Raw genomic sequence first — 16,773 nt, 5'->3', positions numbered from 1 at the left:
CGTATTTAAGACACGAGACGCGAGTTGAGGAGCAAGATGACGAATGGACACGATGGCTTCCACGCTCAAAACCACGCTGCACTCCGGTAACAATTTCTTCAAATATTTCTTCTTCTACTTTGACGTATTTTCCAATTGAAAGTGGTTACTAATGTTCACCGGATGGTTCATTCAAAAAAGATAAACACGACCAAACTCATTCCAAGTCTCTACTCACTTATTGGATTACTCGAAATTTCCACTATTTCCAAATTTCCGCAAACATACAAATATTTTTTTTGAAGGTTTTTTCGGGGGGAGTCGGACTGAAATACTACCGCTAATCATGTTTTATTGGACATACATTTATGCCTGCACTGGCAACTCATTGCATGACTTCAAAACTAAGATTTCTAATAAGTGACTTTTTTTTCTGAATGCTTGTTTAGGTAGAATTTTTCTATCCCTTTTAATAAACTTTTAATGGCCTTTAAAAAGATATATATATATATATATATATATATATATATATATATATATATATATATATATATATATATATATATATATATATATATATATATATATATATATATATATATATTTATTTAAATCCAACTGTTAATCACAAAACGTACTTTAAGTTCCATGCTGGCTGCCTGTTGCATGATTTGAATGCTCAAAATTGTACTTTGAAACTGAAAATTTTGCAGCACAGATAAAACTTGTCTACTTGAAGGAACTTTATAGGCATAATTTTTGTTACTTTTGGTGTTTATTTAATTACTTAGGCTACGCGATTACTTCAAATAATTTTACACATGAAAACTGAGTCTTTTACTGGCTACTCTGAATTACTTTGACCTCCAAAATTTTAAAACCCTCAAAAATACTTTTCTACTTTAATGTACTTTTTTTTCCCTACAAGCACTTTATTTGACATAATTCTTTTTTTAAGATATATTAATTTTACGAACATTTTAAAACACCCATTTATTGTGAAATCGTTGAATCATCCAAACAAAAATGTGAACTAGAAAATATTATTTTTTTCCCTACTTTTTTTTTTTTTTACTTCCAAATGCTTTTCATCCTTTTTAGGATGTTACTGTTTTCAAAATAGACATTTTGCAATTTTGATGGATTTATACAGTGTATTTTAATAGAAATTTTACACAAGCATTTTACTGGACACCAAGGTTATTTTAGTAAACTAAAACTAACGGAAAAACTAAAACTAAAATTTAAAAAAAAATATTTCGTTGAGAAAATAAAAATAAAAACAAAAATGCTTTTTAAAAACGAAAACTAAGTGAAACTACATTTTATGTTTACAAAACTAACTAAAACTAACTATCATGATAGCAAAATGTCCTTTGTTTTAGTCTTTGATAATTAATTTCATATATGAGCCTTTCAGGATGATTTTAAATCATGTTTAAGTAGATTTATTTTTTATATTAACCGGAATAAGGACGTTTGAACGTGTGTGACAAAGAAGTGACGTCATCTAGCAGCAGCCAATAGAAAAGCACCAAAAGATGACGTCGTATCCGTGCTGTTTTTTTTTTTAAATATTGCACACAAGTAATATAATTTTTTTTTACTAAATCTAATACTGAAACTAACTAAAACTAAACTAAAATTAAGCATTTATTAAAAAACTAAAACTAATAAAAACTAACAGAACCACCATGAAAACTAATTCAAACTAACTCAATTTAAAAACCAAAACTCAAAACGAAATAAAAACGAACTAAAATGAAAAATTCCAAAACTATAATAACCCTGCTGGGCACTCACTTTTTTTTTTTTTTTTAAACCATATTTGGGACATAAAAAGACAAAACCAAAAAGCCTTCCCTATTCTTGTGTACGTGAGCAATTTGTATTGGATGGTGTAAGGCTCAAGACTTTAAAGTAACGTGTGTTTGAAATTAGTGTTAATTTCGTCAACGAAAACTAAACAAAAATCATTTCATCAACACACATTTTTTCACTGGACTAAAACTAGACTAGATGAGACTAAAATCCTCATTAATAAACAATAACTGGGACGACATCAGTATGCATTTTTGTCGACTAATGAAGATGAGACATAAATGTACATCATTTAATAAAAACTGGACATTTTAGTCCATGAACAAAAACGAGACGAAAATGATATGATTTTGTAAAATCTTGCCTGTGCTAATCTGTCACTGTTTTTATGTTTTATGTAATTTGATGTGAAATAGTTTTAGATCCGAAAAGGTTCAATATCATCTGCTGACAATATATATATATATATATATATATATATATATATATATATATATATATATATATATATATATATATATATATATATATATACACAGGGGTTAAATGGTTGTCCTGACTAAAACGTTGACAGTTTTAGTTGACTAAAACTAGACGAATAAAATTATGTTTTCTTGAACTAAAATAAAGACTAAAAAGCTCGATTTATATTCGGCTAAAAATGGACTAAATAAAAACGGGATGAGGTTGACTAACGATGATTAAAAACTAACAAGTGTGATTGAAACTGGACTAAAACTAGACTAAAACATTAACAGTTTTTGTTGACTAAAACTAGATGACTAAAATGTTTTTCTTGTACTAAAATAAAGACTAAAATGCTTGATTTTATAGTCGACTAAAAATGGACTGAATAAAAACGGGATGAGGTTGACTATGATAAAAACTAACAGGCGTGATTGAAAGTGGACTAAATTTAAAAATGGTGGATAAAATTAACACTAGTGTGAATTTGCTTTTTTTTTTTTTGCTCAGCGCTGCTGGTGACGCTGGTGGCTGTTCAATGTCGCCCGGCGCTCCTCGCCGCCATCACTTGCCTGGACGCCTTCTCCACCTTCTCCGCCCTCAAGTCAATTACGAGCATGCTCGGCACTGCGACGGAGCACCTGCTCGACGATTACGTAAGTGTTTTGAGAATCTAAGACAAAAAAAAAAATGGAGTGTGACCATTTTTGGTGTTGTTAAATGTTTCCGAGTTGATTTCAAGCCTCAAAGTGTATTTCTAAGTAACGCTGTCTGTTTTAAATGGACGTCAGTGGCAGTATTTGACAGAGTTGATAACTCTGCAGAGCGAATCAAAGTAAGCTCCGCCCACTTGATTCAAACTTCTCTGCCACTAAGACTTCTCGTGTCATATTTTCTTGTTAAACAATGAAACGTGTTACGTTCCAGTGTTTTTCTCGGATGCAAAATTCGGAGGTGGCCACCTCCGCCTAATTTGCTCGCCACCTCCGGCCGGAGAAGAAGAAGATTATAGAGAAAGATCTATAAGATCCCAATATATTATTTTTCCTTAAAATTGGAGAAATTATTGGCAATTTTGTATTCAGATCATTTCTAATTTCTAGTCCCAGATTGTAAAATGTTAATTTCGTCAGCAAAAACTAAATAAAAAATAATTTCGTCAAGACACATTTTTCACTGGACTAAAATCACACCAGACTAGCCTAAAATCCTCATTAATAAACACTTAACGGGGACTAAATCAGTCTGCTTTTTCATCGACTGATGTACTTCACTTAATAAAAACTGGACTAAACTCTATGGACATTTTAGTTTATGAACAAAGACGAAACAAAAAATCATCACAAAAATTTTGTCAAATCCTGAAAACAACGGCTATTACATTCCAGCAATAATGTTTATCCGACAGCTAATTAATGCTAACTGATGCTAGCTAATGCTGGCTAATTTACTAGATCATAGCTTAGAGCCATAGTAGCTACTTGTTGATATACAGTAATTGTTTGGTAGTTGTTGTTGTTTTTTTTTGTAGTTTTTTTGTTTTGTTTTGTTTTTTTATCAAAAAGATGAGAGAAAATTGTGTGAGAAATAGTTTTCGATACAAAATGTTCAACATAATCTGCTGACAATATATATATATATATATATATATGTATATATATATATATATATATATATATATATATATATATATATATATATATATATATATATATATATATATATATATATATACACACACACACACAGTGGTAAAATGATTGTTCTGACTAAAACTAGACTAAAATGTTGACAGTTTTTGTTGAGTAAAACTAGATGAATTAAATTGTTTTCTTTGACTAAATAAAGTAGAGGTGGGAATCTTTCACTGTTCACAATTTGATTCTGATTTTAGTTCTGTGATTCAATTCAAAATGATTTGATTGACAATGATTTTTGGATCATTTGATAGATGAGCAAATAATCGTCACAATCTCCTCCAGCTTGACTCGCTAATGCTAATTAGCGCGCTACTCACGGCTACTTTTATCACTCAAAAGAACGGCTATTCATACAAAAACGCTTCAGGAATGTATACAGAGAACCATCTTAACATTACTCACCGGCAGATTTAAAAAAAAAAATCAATTTTTATTGGCATAACTTGATCATGAGTTTTTCTTTCTACTCTCTAATGTGGCTACAATTTAACAGTGTATCAGAACGCGCGGAACCACACTGCCCCAAGTGGCCAAATTGAGTACAACATGAACAGTGTTACCAGTAAACAAACAAGGGTAAGACAGTATAAAATAATTGAAATAAAAATGGATTTTTAGGACATTTAAAATCGATTCTGAATTGTACTAAATGAGAATCTCGATTCTTATGAGAATCGTTATTTATTTATTTATTTATTTAAGACATTTATTTTTTTTGCCACACCCCTAAAATAAAGACTAAAGTGCTCACCTTAAAGTTGACTAAACAGTGACTAAATAAAAACAGGATGTTGCGCGCACTCATCACTCCTTCCCCCCACCAGATGAGCTTTCACGGCTTGAGCGGCCTGCCTTCCAACGTCCCCAACTACACCGCGAGGGGCTCTAACTTCTCCGAGCAGCTTCAGGACATCTACGCCCACAACAAGTTGTTCCACCTGAATATCACCACGGTGGAAGGCTACCAGATCGAGGATTGGGGCAACCCGGCCAACGTCGCCGAGCCCCTGACCCAGGTCAAGGGCAGTCTTCTCAACCAAGGAAACATCTTGAAACACTTGGCCCAGCAACTCTACCCGGAGGTGGCGCTAACAACGGTCGAGCCGCCGCACCAGGTCCTGAATCACAGTTGGGACAAAAAGTCCTACGGCTGGAAAGTCATCGTAGGCTTGAAAAACTGGCTGGAGGACGTCAGCCAGGTCCTGGATGCGGCTCGGGGGCCGTGCGGCAACAACCCCGCCGAGGCCGCCGTCGAGTAAACCAGAGCGCCACGGGTGCTTGAAGAACTGTTGGGGGCAATTTTCTGGACTCCAAAATCCAACAACTGATAAGTTTTCCACTACTGATTACTAGGGATGTAACGATAACGGCAATATCGTGATATCGTGATCTGAAAACTGCCACAATATATCGCCGTCATCATGTCACCGCCGTTTAAAAAGTCAGGTTGTTTCCGTTTACCCTCTGGGGGCTAGTTGTTTTTAGTGCAGTTTACTTTTCACGAAGCATGTTTTGGCCCTTCTATGTTTAAAATCTCCGCTAATGGTCAGATGAAGGGGCACGTAATATGCTTATGAACCAAGTCAATATATGGAAGAACTCGATGTGGGCTTGCATTAGCACAATATCGATTTTTTTAAATTGTATTTTTATTATTATTATTTTTTTTTTATTGCTTCACAAAAGCACAATATTGATTTTTTATTTTACATTTTTTTTATTTGTTTTTATTGATTCACAAAAGCACACTATTGATTTTTTTTTAATATTTATTTTTATTATTTTTATGTATTTTTTATTGCTTTTATTCATTATTGTTTTTATTGCTTCACAAAAGCACAATATTGATTTATTTATTTTTTTTATTTTTTTTATTAGTTTTTTATTGATTCACAAAAGCACAATATTGATTGTTTTTTTTAAACATATTTTTATTATTTTTATTTATTTTTTATTGATTCACAAAAGCACAATATTTATTTTTATTTATTTTTATTATAATTTATATTTGTTTTTTATTGATTCACAACAGCACGAATATTGATTTTTTAATTTTTTTATTTTTTAAATGATTCACAAAAGCATAATATTGATTTTTGATTTATTTTTATTATTTGTTTTTTATTGAGTCACAAAAGCACAATTTTGATTAATTTATTTTTATTTTTTTATTGAGTCACAAAAGCACAATATTGATTTATTAATTTATTTTTTTAGTATGAGCTCTTTTTTTAAAAAAAACAAACAATATTGTGACCGTTTTTGTATCGCCAACCTCCCCATAATATCGTGAAAATGATCGTATCATGACCTTCATATCGTGACAATATCATGAATCGTGAATGTTTGAATATCGTTACATCCCTACTGATTCCTCCTCTTATGCTTTTCTGAAAACTTCCCAAGAGAAGAGTTCTGCCTGATTGTGGGAGGAAAAACTAGAACTGGCGACTTGCGGAGTGCGCGAAGGGTTCTGCTGAGTTCTGTGGGGAGAAAAAACTCTCTTTTGGACTTGGACCAGAGTCCAGTTCCAGAAGGCAGTCATTTGATTGAGGGTGCAGAGACCTCCATGTAGAATTAAAACACGAAAGGTAGCAAGTTCAAAACCAGTCCTTTTCACAGGGAATCATTCATTGCACAGAAAATCTGAGAAGAGTTCTGCTCAGGTTAAGGAGGAAAAAGTTGGGGCGATTTTATTCTGATTCTTTTCGAACTAATTTCCCCCTCCAAAAAGTCTTCCTTGGTCCACGGGCCAACTCCTCAATGGACCCAGAATGCAGACCCAGAAGCTTATAGTCAGGTCCAAACCAATCCAAAATACCTTTTGCACTTTCCTCTGATGAGGTAATTGTTGTTCTGTAGTCATTGTTCATTATTATGTTTATTTATTTTGATATTTCTACTTATATTATTGCTGTATTTATTGTTATAAATTAAAGTGATGGGTTTATAAATACTGTGCAATTGAGTATTGTGTTGTTGCATGTTGCAGTACTGTATTGTTGGCCACACATGAACATTTTTTAAAAATACCTTTATTTAACCAGATTAAATACATTTTGCAAATGTATGACATCTTAAAATAATGTGCATGCATGTTATAGGACAAATAAATCCTAAACACAGACACTGTAATAACACACTATCCTAACAAAAAATGGGACACGATATGCATCTTAAATAGGGCAAGTTCATAAGTTATCCAATATAACTCATTTCTATTATTATAATTAGACGTTTTATTTTTTTTAAGGTACAGAAAATGGCAAGTACTGTACGTCAGTAAGCATTTAGCCCAGGTGACAAATCTCGTGTCTGTCCCTTTAAATCTGCCCCTGCGTTTGGAGCATGTCTGATTGGCCAATCAAAGCCTTGGCTTACGAAAACATCACATGGTCACACTATACAGCCAATTAGGTGCGTATGTCAGCTGGCGGGAAATTGAAGAAGGAATAGAGGTGAGAGCTTGTCGATGGTAAGGTTACATGTCTGTTCTGTTTTGTATTTTGAGTTGACCATGCCGAGAACTCAAGCTGAATGTTGCCTTGTACGAGCCTCCTTTGTGCCCAAACTGTTGAAAGAGTTGAAGGAGACAAAAAAAAGAAAAAGAAAAGCGGATTTCAACTGGTGAGTGCAACAACGCAGATCGTTGTAACATACGATTTGATGACACAATTGTTGCTTACATGCAGCAGTACTGATTCTTAATTTAATGAACTCTCTATTTTATTCCCCGCCCACCAAAATTACAGCAACAACAAAATTAAGTACTTCCTTCTGATTGGGGCACGTTTGGATTAATTTCCTTGTGGGCATTTGTCAAAGTACAATCCTTGAAAGTGTCACGGATTCGTTTTCCTCCCTATAACTGTCCAGGGGGCGCTACTAAGTGACTGTCATTAATCAAGCTGGCAAAAAATGTCTGCCAGCCTAATTGGGACATTAATCGTACGATTAATGGCCCCACGCCGTCAGTCCGTCCCTTGAAGGCACCACGCGGACGGGTCACCACTTGACTCCAATCATGATTGAATATGTGGACAGATGGTCCAACAAACACGGTTTGGGACATCTCCAATGACTAATTGCTTTGCTTCTTACTTACGACTCATTTTAATTACCCACATGCAACAATTTAGCAAAATGAAATTTGGTAGGCATGTTTCGTCTATCAAGTATGAGTTTACTTGATAGACAACGTTCCACCAAGCACACCTGGAAGCAACACAGTAAGTCTGCCATTTAGCTTGGAAACCATTTCACCATCCTGCGGTCCGACGTAGGCCCGTGTAAAAAAAACAATTAATGGCTTCTCTCTCTAAGACAGCTGACCTTGTCCCTCTCTCGTAGATATAAACACTAGATGTTTCAACGCAGTCTACAACGGAACCACTGGTCGGCCATCTTAGGACAGGTGACTGCTGTGGTTCGCTGTCAGGTAAATTGGATGATTTACTGACTTCAATACTAGTGATAGACCGATGTTTTTTTTCAAGACCGATACCAATTATTAATAGTCAAGGAGGCCAATAACCGATATTTCAAGCCGATATTCATTTGCAGTACAATAGAAAAAAAAACAAAAACATTTTTTTAAACTATATTGACAAATTTGTTTAAAGAATTATAACAAAAAAAATAGCAGAGCTTCCAGTCATTAGCATGTGTTAAGCTAAATTAAAAATAATAAAAATTAAAAAGCAAGTAAATAGATCCCTAAAGATTTCTACTGTAGTTTTCTAAAATTTCAACATAGTTCTTGATTTATTTATTTATTTTTTTTACATAAAAAGTGGAGGGAGTTCCCATTTTTTATAAAGTGGAAATTTAAATAGATCCATAAATGAAAAGTTTCCTGAGTGACAAATGCAAGCGAATGTAGCTCATTTGGGGTTTTTGTTAGGGTTCGTAAAAGGTTTCAAAAGATTTTTGCAGTGAAAATTTGTCGAAATATTGTTCCAAATGACAAATAAAAACTCTTACAATTCATGTTGAAAATCTCATATTCGCTACGTTCGCAAGTATTCATTGCTTGGTGAGATACCAGCTTTATCGGTCTTCAGATTAAAAAAATGGCCGATATTTGTCAAAATACCAAATATCGGCACCGATAATTGATCTATCCCTATTAAATACTCGTAACTCGCTGAATTCTTCACAGATTTAAACACGGATTGGTTTATTACAAACCTTATTAACGTGTATAATTCAGGCTGAATTTTTTAAATCACAAAATTATTATTATTTTGAAACTCGCTGCATAGGTGTTTGTGTCATGTCTAGAGGTGTGCAAAATTTCCGATTCTTAGATTATTCACGATTCGGCCGTGGAACAATCGAGAACGATTCACAAAAGTCCAAATTCCGATTATATAAATATGCCAAGGGAACCGAAACTAAAAGTGGACCGGAGCGGAAAGTACGCGGAACTGAAACGCAGTAGCGCGCGCGGTCTTCGGGACGCTTAATGGGACGGACCGAGAGTACACATCCACAACTCACGCCTCGACATTCAAAACAACAACAAGCATGGCTGAGCTGACCAACCCACCTCTTCGTCAGATCAGACCTGCTCCGAAAAGGCAAACAACTTCAGGCGGAAGTATCAGCTAGCTGGCTGCAGTGCGTCGGTTAGCGTTCTACAGGGCGCCGCGCAGTGATACGAACGAACGAACAGAAAAGTAGTGGCTGGCGGTAATGGCGTCTGACTTTATTCAGAAAAGAGTATTGTGGTGGAAATGTATCACGCTTTTGAAAACAAATAGTTTTTAGAAGAAAAAGGCTTTATTTCCGAGACCCCAGCCAGCTTGCTGGACTATTTTCCTCTCGTCCAACGTCGAACATGAACGCGTGTCACCGAACGCTGTCAGAAAGAAGTCAGTGCTGATCGCACACACGGGAGGTGAGGATCAAATTGAGATTCATGTTAAAAAAGCCGAACGATCCCTTTAATGTTTACACGTTCATGTTTACACAAGTTAAAAAGCAGAAAAGCACTTGAGGTTTTTTTTTTTTACCTCTGAGAAACTTTAATGTTTACATGTTCATCTTTACACAACTTAAAAAGCAGGAAAGCACTTTTTTTTTTTTTAGGCATTTGTATTGAAGTATTTAGTAGTTCACATTGTCTTTCATTTATATCTCAGTGCACTTTTGAGTGGATAAAAATAATATATTTTTGCTCAATGCTATGTTTTATTCTGTTGAAGACTGAATATACTTAAAAGCTGTTGTTACAGAATGAGGACTTGAGTATTTTATTTACTGTTTTGAACTGTTAACTTGATACTGAAATAGTAGTTTATTTAGGCCTGAGAGGACTTTTGTACTATTTTTGTAACTAATGTACGAAACATTAAAAGCACCAAAATACATTGTTTTTTTTCTGCTGCCTGGGGGGAAATCAATAATCGTTTTATAATCGAATCGTAGCCTCTGAATCGTAATCGCAATCGAATCGTGAGGTGCCCCAAGATTCCCACCTCTAGTCATGTCTAGCAAAAAAGAAAGAAAATCGATCGAGAATTTTGGGAGAGTTGAACAATTATCTACAGCTGTTTGAAAGTCTGCGCTCCTTTTGAATGTAATGTTATGAGTGATCGAGCAGCCCTGTCCCAAGATGGCTGCCCTATGGTTACGTTTCTTCCCATTTTGGATGAAGCCATGCTCCAAAAGACACAGGAAGGAAAAAGACTGCCATTTTGTGTCCAATTTCAAGCTACCTCCAGGGGTCATTCAAAGTTGAATTCCTTGGGATTTTGTCTAGTTGGTATCAAATTTCAACCATCTTTCCGAGACAGACGGACATTTGAGCACATTTGTTCCGTTTGACTGGGGATACAGTCTAGCAATTTTTATTTTTTCTGGGCTAGCTAACAGACAGGAAAAAAAAAAGATTGACCTCAACCAGGGTTTTTCCTGCGTACAAAATTCAGAGACGGCCACCTCCAGCCTGAGCTACTGACATCGCTCAACACAGCACTCCAGCTCATAAACACACAGTATATACAAAAACATAAGTGTTTTACAACGCTGAACTATATTTACAATTTAATATGTACCAGAGGATGAATGAATGATTGTAGTTAAAAATGGCAAATATTAATAGCAACTTTGTATTCATACAATTTCTAATTTCTAGTCGCTGATCATAAAAAGGCTGCAGGAGGGCGCCCCATAATGGTATCGGTCACCAGCGCAAGTACAGATACCTTAAAACAAGACTGGCATTGGCATCCCTACCTGGTATCGGTAGTCACCCATCATAGTCAGGGTGATACCACCTCTGCCTCAATTTGAGCCAGGAAAAACTCACTCTTCAATGTCTAAGTAAGGCTTTGAAAGTGTTTCAAAGTTTTCACAGCCACTTTTATTTCATGAACATACGTCAAGATACTGGATGCTAACACAACGTGTAGGATGGCACTCGGAGCGCAGACCTCCATCATGTAGGACTGCGAAACAAAAGTAGAAGAATAGTGCAGCATCTTCTTCTCGGAGGGTGAAGTTCCTATGATGTCACCGACGTACATTTTGTTGGGGGGGGCGGGGCTTAGTGTTAAAGTGACAATGAACGAGTTGTTCCTCGGCAAATGTTTGGATCACGATTCAATAACTATACGAGAATAAAGTTGCTATGTATGAGAATAACTTGCATTTTGTGTGTATATGTGTCAGCCCAAATTTAACAAAGACAAATTTCATTTTAATAAGTGAACTATGTTTTTTTGAACAAAAACAAAAATCTTAATTTTCTTGGAGAGCAAAAAATTAGTGTAAAATTACGACTTTCTTTAACCAACCCCTGACTGTCTAAACTCATGTAATTAAACATCTACAATAAAGAGTATGATATCAATATCCCTTCTCCCAAGAAAATAAGCAGTAAAAGAAAACACCGACTTGTCTGTTTTTTGTTTTGTTTTCCCCCCCCAGTTGGTTTAGGACCGTTGTGTATGGCTGAATCTGAAAATGACATCAGTTTATCTTGTTTAGGTTAGTTTTTTTTTAATTTTTATCTGATTTCTTACTAAATCAATCACATTTATTAGGAAAATATGGGGAGTGATATTTACTTGAAAAAAAAAAAAACTAAAGTTTTATTGACAATTACAAGTAAATTTGACAAGGCGAGCCTATCAATTACTGAGTGAAAAACTTTTTTTTTTTTTTTTTTTCTCAAGTAAATATCACTCCATTTTTTTTCAGTGTATGGGTTGATTTTTGGTGTTATTTCTTATCTGTGAGTTTTGCTCAACCTGGTCTGTTTTTTTTTTTTTGCAATCTGATATTTGGATTTGTCACATTAAAATTGGCAATAAATTATTCATTGTTGGCCAGTATTATTCTAAAAAAAACAAATCTGCCTTTTCTCAAACCAACCCTACTTCCCCCCCCCCCCTTAAACCCTTTTGTTAAAAAAAACAAAAAAATAATTTATCATAATATTTTTAAATAAAAAATCTGTCCCACTATATAACTTTTTAACAAAAACATGACTATCCTTAGGATGTGATTGTTGTCCTTCCTTCATTGTTGCCCGGAATACTCAATGGCCACACCACAAACAACAACAATAACAACAAACCAACATCGATCAATACGCAACCGTGGGGTTTATAATCGGTCTCGTCCTGAACAAAACGAGAGCTGCCTGTGAGCCGATGACCGCGACGTCACGCACGACTGGATGGAAGTGGCGCGGATGCGCTTCCGAAGTGCAAACGGCAAAAAGTCTTTCTTGCGGTTCAGACGGGAAGCAGTTCCGGAGGACTTTCGCCGTAGCAGTACTTGGCTTGAGGGTTCCGGTACGTGTTCTCGTGCTGGACGCTCTGCGGAAACGACAAATGACACTTTGCAAGTAACTGTGCAAATATGGAGGACCAAAACTGCCAAAATTCAAAATAAATAAATAAATGACTAAATAAATAAATTAATGACTAAAAGTGAAAATAAAAATGGATAGAAAAAAATATATAATTTGAAAATTATATCCAAAAAATAAATATAAATGGAAATAATAAGAGCAAAAAATATATACACAAATAAATAAATAATTTGTATTTAATTTTTGAATTGTATTTTTTTTTTTATATCCGTTTTTATTTTCACTTTTAGTCATTTATTTATTTATTTAGTCATTTATTTAGTCATTTATTTTGAATTTTGGCAGTTTTGGGCCGTGCTGCCAAGTGGAAATGCTATTGACATGATGGGGGGCGGTCCTAATCGCGTCTTGGGTTGGACTCCGCCCGTTGCAAACTGCCTGTCATTGGTCAAGCGAGCGAGCGACAAGGAAGTCTCGCCGGCGATTGAGTTGCTAGGTAACAACAAGCGAGAGCAGACAGACTCGACCAATGACAGGCAGTTTGCAACGGGCGGAGTCCAACCCAAGACACGCTTAGGACCCCCACCCCCCCAATTTGAATAACATTTCCCACTTGGCAGTACGGCCCAAAACTGCCAAAATTAAAAATGAATAAATGACTAAATAAATAAATGGCTAAATACATAAATAAATGACTAAAAGTGAAAATAAAAATGGATATAACAAAATATAATTCAAAAATTAAATGTATGTATATCTTATTCCATTTATATAGTTTTTAAATATAATTTTCAAATTATATACATTTTTTTTTTTATATTCATATACTTTTTTGTCCATTAATCATGAGTCCAGTGTAGGTGCATCTTCAAAAGGTACCGGTAAGGTAACGTGTATTTAAATATGTTAATTTATGATTCATGTATTGTACAAAGGGATGATTTTGGATAATTTTATATGGGAAAAACATGTGCATTATTTTCGGGATTTTACGGTAATATATTGGAAGACCTTGAGTTGGAAACGACAAAAATCACCACCCTTCAAATGTCATTACATTTGCATTTTTTTTTTGCAGCTAAAATAATTTCAAACATGGACACAAATGGTCAGGGTGAAGGAATGCCACAAGGCAAAAATATAAAAAGCGACTCTTGGGTGGGCGTACTTGCGAGGAGGTGCGACACTTGGCCAGGCACAGCTCAAACAGGTCCTCGACGGCGGTGAACAGGTTATGGAAGCCTTCGGCAGCGCGGTTCAAGAAGCGCTCCAAGAGAGCTTGCTAAAAACAAAAAAACAAAAAAACAAAAAAAAAACAGAAATAAACAATACAAATCACATCTGGTCATTCTCCTTCGAGTCTGACTCTTGCTCTCCAAAGTTATCAGATTTTTTTATTTATTTTTTATTTTTTTTGAAAGCGGAAAAAAAATGTGAAAATAAAATGTACTCTTTGAAAATATGTATTTTTTTCAATCACATTTTCCCCCAAGAAAATTCCAAGAAAGTTAAGACTTCCTCCCCACCCTCCAAGGAAAAAAAAAAGGTGCACTCCCCTCCCGCCAGGACAAAACAATCTATTAAAAAATATTAAATATGACTTCAAGCTTCTGACTTTTTTTTTTTTTTTTAAGATTTTGACTTATATAAAATATATAAAACATCTTAATTTAGTCACGATTACCACTTTCTCAAAAAAAAAGGATGACTTTGTTCTTCTATGATTGACTTTTTTTTCCTTCTTAAAAAAAAAAAGCACAACTTTTATTCTCATAACACTCACACACGCTAAACAAATACATTATTCTTCTAAGATTCTGCCTTTTTTCCCTCTAAAAAAAATATACTATTTTATTCTTTTAATATTACATTTTTTGGAGGGGGTGGGCTAAAAGTACCCCCCCCCCCCCTCCCATCTTTATCCAATAATCTCCAAGTATTTATTTTCTCAATGTTTTTTGTCGTCTTGTCAATTAGTTTTGTTTTTTTTTTAAACCTAATTCTCAAAAAATACACTATCAGCAAAATGTGACTTTTTTTTCCTTGAGATATAATTTTATGTAAAAACAAAAATAAATATAATTGCGATTTGAATTATATATCTTTTTTTCTCTCTCTCTCAAAAAACAAAACAATCAATTTCACTCATCTGAGTTTGACTGTTTGTCAAAATAATGACTTTACTGAATTGTTTTTTTTAAATTTTTTTTATTTTTCTAAATCTGGGAATAGTATTTTCCATTCTTGCAAAATCCAGTATTGGGGGCGTGCAACTTATCTTTCAACTATTGCTCCAAGATTATGCGGTTTTCTTGAAAAAACATTACTGTATTTTTTTCCCCCCCAGAAAAAAACAACAAATTGATGTAAAAATACAACTTTTAAAAATAATTAAAACTTCATTTTCTTAAGATTCTGACTTGGCCTCCTAGAGAATATAGTATCAGACTTTATTCTTGTAAGATTGGCCCCGCCAAGACGTGACTTTATTCTTCCCATTTTTCTTGTCAAATACAAATGTATTCATTTAAACTTAAAAAAAAAAAAAAAAATCTGTTCCAAAAAGGTGTTATGATCGACAGAATGCATCGGCGAAGATGTTGTACCTTATCTGGCCGTAGGCAACACGACACGCAGTATTCGTAAACGCTGCAGCATCCGTTGGCCAAGCAACTTTTGCAGACGTGCTGCCTGGTGCGCGGCGCGTTCATGTTGCAGCAGCCATTCACCAGCAAGTCTTTGCGCTCGCACACGGAACCTTCACAAGGGAGACAACACATTCATTCTTACGCTGATTTAAGGTCACCTCACCTTTAGTGATAAAGGCAGGGGCGGTATTTAATTGTATTTGCCATGATGACAACTAAGGGTTACATTCCATGGTTGTTGTTCACAGGGTTTGTCTGCAAGCAACATTCTTCACCAAACTTTAAAAAAAAAAAAAAAAGTCAAATGTCCAATTAAAAATACAGCCCATTTCACACAAGATTAAAAAAATAAATACATAAATAAAATAAATACAACTTTAATCTCCTAAAATTTTGCCTTCATTTTCTAAGATTCCTTTTAATTAATAATTTAAAAAAAAAATCATTATACTCAATTTCTCTGAAAATTCAAAATTCATCATAGTGACATTTTTCTGAATAAAATAAAACACGATTCTCGGAAGAGTGAGACTTCTTGCACTTAGTTTATATTATCGTGAATTTATGACTGTCCAAAAAAAATAAATAAAAATTGTTCTCCTAAATTACTTTTTCTTGAATAAGAGACAACTAGAGGTGAACCGATCACAATTTTCCGGCCGATAACCGATCTTTTAAAAAGCCTGACCTGCCGATCCCGATTTTTTTCACAACAAGCAGCGTATACCTTCAGTGTTCCAATCTTATTTTATTGGAAAACGCTGAACAATATCGGCGAAATAATACAAATGGCTTGTTTTAACTGCACATGAATTAATTCTCTTAAATAAAAATGAAAATCCTATTAGACATCTAAGCAGAAGAGGACAGTGGCTGACTTTTTCAGACCTCTGAGGAGGGAGTTGAGATTGGTGGAAAAGATCGGTTTATTTTTAAGGGATCGGCCGATCACCAATCTCCCAAAATTAAGGATCGATCGATCGGCGCACCCCTAGAAACAACTTTATTAAACTAAAGCTACAATTACAACTTTGAAAACAACACAATTCTGGTAACATTATAATTTTCATTAAATTAGAAATGTTGACTGTTCCAAAAAAAAAAACATCTTCATAGAAGGGAAATATGTTTATATAGCTTTATCCCTAATATTTTGGGTTTTCTTAAGAATGGCATCGCTTGATAAATGTGCTGATCCCCTGATTACGTGCTGTTGAGTAAGAGATAGCTGTCATGGATACGATCCACGACGAGCATGTTCTGCTTCCCTCGACTATGGTGTGCACTTTCGCATCACCATGACAGCCACTTTGAAGAGAACGAAAGGCCCATG

The 16,773-nt window shown here is 34.6% G+C and overlaps 2 protein-coding genes across 3 annotated transcripts in view; one reads left to right on the top strand and one right to left on the bottom strand.

Moving 5' to 3' along the window:
* The first annotated feature begins 52 nt into the window (after nt 1-52).
* On the top strand, nt 53-5,224 carry LOC144019125 (uncharacterized). The gene is made up of 3 exons (XM_077521961.1): nt 53-86; nt 2,776-2,921; nt 4,790-5,224. The coding sequence occupies exons 1-3, from the start codon at nt 53-55 to the stop codon at nt 5,222-5,224; spliced, it is 615 nt and encodes a 204-aa protein (XP_077378087.1).
* A 6,087-nt stretch (nt 5,225-11,311) lies between these two features.
* The window catches only part of spring1 (SREBF pathway regulator in golgi 1), a 6,454-nt gene continuing 992 nt past the window's right edge, over nt 11,312-16,773 (bottom strand). For both annotated transcript variants that reach the window (XM_077522144.1, XM_077522145.1), the window contains 3 exons: nt 15,399-15,550; nt 13,961-14,074; nt 11,312-12,796 (listed from right to left, as the gene is read on the bottom strand). In XM_077522144.1, the coding sequence (XP_077378270.1) occupies nt 12,713-12,796; nt 13,961-14,074; nt 15,399-15,550 (350 nt within the window). In that variant the 3' untranslated portion in view covers nt 11,312-12,712. The remainder of the gene's footprint in view (nt 12,797-13,960; nt 14,075-15,398; nt 15,551-16,773) is intronic.

This window comes from Festucalex cinctus, chromosome 5, assembly GCF_051991245.1.
Source record: "Festucalex cinctus isolate MCC-2025b chromosome 5, RoL_Fcin_1.0, whole genome shotgun sequence".
Lineage (NCBI taxonomy): Eukaryota > Metazoa > Chordata > Actinopteri > Syngnathiformes > Syngnathidae > Festucalex > Festucalex cinctus.
The sequence above is the reverse complement of the archived record's forward strand: the minus strand, read 5'-3'. Positions and strand labels throughout refer to the sequence as shown.